Consider the following 3,222-nt stretch of genomic DNA (forward strand, 5'->3'; position numbering starts at 1 on the left):
AGATAGGAGAGGAAATATGATAACACTTGTTGATCCTATGGCACCCTAGTTGACAGAGACATGATTCTCTATGTTTTCCTTAGATTTGTCTGCCTTCTCAATCTGGATAAACTCAAACAGACCGATCAAACAAGAACACCGCAAACAACATGCAAGACTTGGGCTCGCCACACCAGGAATTTATCGCGACTAAGCTTCTTTGTAACTCAAATTGAGACAAAAATTGATGGTGATAAACTCGATGAAACTGTGGCAAGGGGAGAGGAAAAAATTGCAATCGCAAGATGAATATTGTAGGAGTAAGATCTGATACCATAAAAATTATTGTAAGGGCTTAAACCCTTAAGGTTGTCGATACCTTCACTATGTATGAATATACAATAGGAAACGAAATCCTATTATATCCAACATATATCTCAACACACGTAAATACGTTGTCTAGGATTAATAACCACTATGTAGCTATAAACTTTACTATAAAACTCGCACGACACCTCTAAATCTTCGAAAGCAGATTCGCCATAGAAGCACGGGGCTCATAGAAGGCCTCCAGTGGCACTTTTTTGGGTATGGTTAATCCAGCTCCCTCGGTCATGTCAACAAGATCATCTCCTACTCTTTCCCAATTGAAACACTGGATCATAGTCCCCAGAGCAAGTCCTACCATCTGCGTGCCCAAATTCTCCCCCGGGCATCGTCTCCTTCCCATACCAAATGGGTTGAACATCTTGCCTTCACTGTTCTCACCCAGGAACCTACAAACAAAACAGAATAGATATTCATCATCAAGCATACCTCTCTGGTAGCTAGATGTGTAACAAACAGATATCCAACATTTAGTAGTCCACATGTGTAACAAACAGAAAACGGCAGTAGTACTTCGGTAGCTAGATGTGTCATGCATACCTCTCTGGCATGAAGCTTCCAGGTCTATCCCAAATCTCAGGGTCCCTATGTATCGCGAACGTATTGACTAGGAGCATTGTCCCCATGGGTACGTGAAATCCGCTGACCGTGCAGTCATTTGCGGATTCATGAGGAAGAAGAAGGGGCGTCGGCGGGTATAGACGCAACGTCTCCATGATGATGCACCAAAGGTATTGCAGCTTCGGGAGATCGGCCGCCTCGATTAGGCGTGCTGGTTGCCCTACGCATGCGTCTATTTCTTCTTGAGCCTTCGCCAGCGCGCCAGGGTTGTTTAACAGGAGGGACATCGCCCACTCCACTGCGTCCGCTGAAGTACTTGTTCCAGCTTCGAGGGAACTCTATTAAAAAGAGAGAAATACAACTTAAAATTACACCATTACTACTTTATGTTTGTAGGAATTAATTTATTTTGGAATATAGACAGTATTTGGCAATTAGTGACACATGTATATGCCTTGTACGTCCGTGTTCAAATTTTACAGAATATAAGTCCCTTTTTAAAACCTTTTCAAAATATGGTGCAAGATCTGGCTTTCGATCAGTAGTGAGATAAATTTTAGTGAATAAATGCTCAGGCCAATATTTTGTCTATGGTTTTAGAGATAAGAAACAGTATGTTTACAATTATGTCAATATCAGAGGCACGCATCTTTCTTCTAGAGGATCCAGACCATGAACTCCATGCATGAAACTTCATATTCTGACATTGGATCGTGAGCAAGATTTCAGCGGTGCTTTTCACAGCAAGCCGAATACTCCTCCAACTATTGCCGGGCGCGTTGTCAGACAGATATGAATAGGGATTAGGGACATGATAGATCAGTATGCTTGGAGATATAAATAGGGATTTTTTCCCAGAAGATTCATCGTAAAATAAGAAGCAAATACCCAGTAGGAAAGGAGGTGATTAGTGATTACTGACAATGCACATGGTGCGGATGAGGTTGTCCGGGCAGGCGTCGGGGTCCTCGTTCTGCAGCGTAAGCAGCACTCCGATCATGGTCTTCCGTGCCTGCGGCTGCGGGCCATTCTCCATCTCCTTCCTCTGCTCCTCGATCAGCCCCTGCAAGAACTTAGTCCGGCTTTCCCGCAGCCGCCACAGCCGGCGCCCCACTCCGCCCACGTCCAACCACCGTGCCCACGCCGGCAGGAAGTCCCACACCGTCGACGCGCCACTCAGCTCCATGGTCTCCTCCACCATCTCCCTGAACCACCGCGCCTCCTCGCTCACCTCCGCCTCTGTCTCGTTCTCCTTCCCGTCGCAGCCGTAGTACCTCTTAGCGCACACCATCCCCATCATGGCGTTCATCAGCAGCTCGAACAGCCGCGACTTGAGCTCCACCCGAGCGCGTCGCACGCCGTTGCGGGCCGTGGGGCGGTAGAGGCCCCGCACCATGGCCCGCGTCTCGCGCTCGTGCACGTCGGCGAACTGCTGCACCCAGTGCACGGAGAGAATATGGGTGACGGTGATGCGGCGGACGCGCCGCCAGTAGGGTCCGTAGTTAGAGGTGCCCATGGTGGTCCAGTCGTAGGAGAGGATCCGGCCTGACGGCAGACGCGGCCGGTTGGCGAACGCCACGTCGAGCGTGGCCAGGCACTCCTTGGCGGCATCAGCCGACGACACGACGATGACGCGGCGGGAACCGAACCAGAGCTGGAAGACAGTGCCGTGGCGAGCTGCGAGGCACGCCAGGGTGCGGTGGAGGGGCCTCTCGAAGAGGTGCAGGTGAAGGTGACCGATGACAGGAAGAGCCATCGGCCCCGGCGGGTACTGGGGAGATCCACGTCGTACAAGTTGCGCTAGGGCGAGAAGCAGCGGGAGTAGGAGGAGAGTGACGACCGCGAAGGCGTTCGAGGTATCCATGGTGGACTACTCAGATCACACCGTGGAGTGAGAGTGTGAGACTGGGAGCGAGGAAACTTTATAGGCTGCTACCTGCTTGATCAATAACCTCTATCATTGATGCTTTGGTGGCACGTGGCATTGTAGAAGGAATTGTATTTGGGCCCCCCGCGGCCCCACAGCGTTGGCAACTTGCCATTAGCTTCAAGTGATGATAGAATAGGAATGAGACAACAATTGTGAGATATTCACATGGTGATTCTTAAGAAGGGTTCTAAGGGGTAACACGAAGACTACAAGATAAATAAGGGCTAGTTTGGAAACTCAAATACTTTTAGGATCCCTGCCTTTTTCTATGATAAGCAATCCATGTGGATATCATTTAAATAACACATTTAGTTATTTGTGGATGGTTTCCCTACCCTAGGTTTGGCTCCCTTTGGTTCCAAACT

At 49.1% G+C, this 3,222-nt stretch overlaps 1 protein-coding gene across 3 annotated transcripts; it reads right to left on the bottom strand.

Moving 5' to 3' along the window:
* Nucleotides 1–291: 291 nt before the first annotated feature.
* On the bottom strand, nucleotides 292–2,818 carry LOC103632694 (cytochrome P450 81Q32). Of its 3 annotated transcripts, none has more exons than XM_008654438.3 (3): nucleotides 1,850–2,818; nucleotides 907–1,265; nucleotides 292–755 (listed from the first exon to the last, which is right to left on the bottom strand). In XM_008654438.3, exons 1-3 carry the CDS (start codon nucleotides 2,789–2,791, stop codon nucleotides 497–499), a joined length of 1,560 nt encoding a protein of 519 aa, XP_008652660.1. In that variant the 5' UTR covers nucleotides 2,792–2,818; the 3' UTR covers nucleotides 292–496. The 3 variants fall into 3 exon arrangements, with proteins under 3 accessions (XP_008652660.1, XP_020396615.1, XP_020396616.1); XM_020541026.1 differs by having other exon boundaries at nucleotides 292–806; XM_020541027.1 differs by lacking the exons at nucleotides 292–755; nucleotides 907–1,265 and adding an exon at nucleotides 1,273–1,691.
* Nucleotides 2,819–3,222: the final 404 nt, after the last annotated feature.

Source organism: Zea mays, chromosome 7, assembly GCF_902167145.1.
Source record: "Zea mays cultivar B73 chromosome 7, Zm-B73-REFERENCE-NAM-5.0, whole genome shotgun sequence".
Lineage (NCBI taxonomy): Eukaryota > Viridiplantae > Streptophyta > Magnoliopsida > Poales > Poaceae > Zea > Zea mays.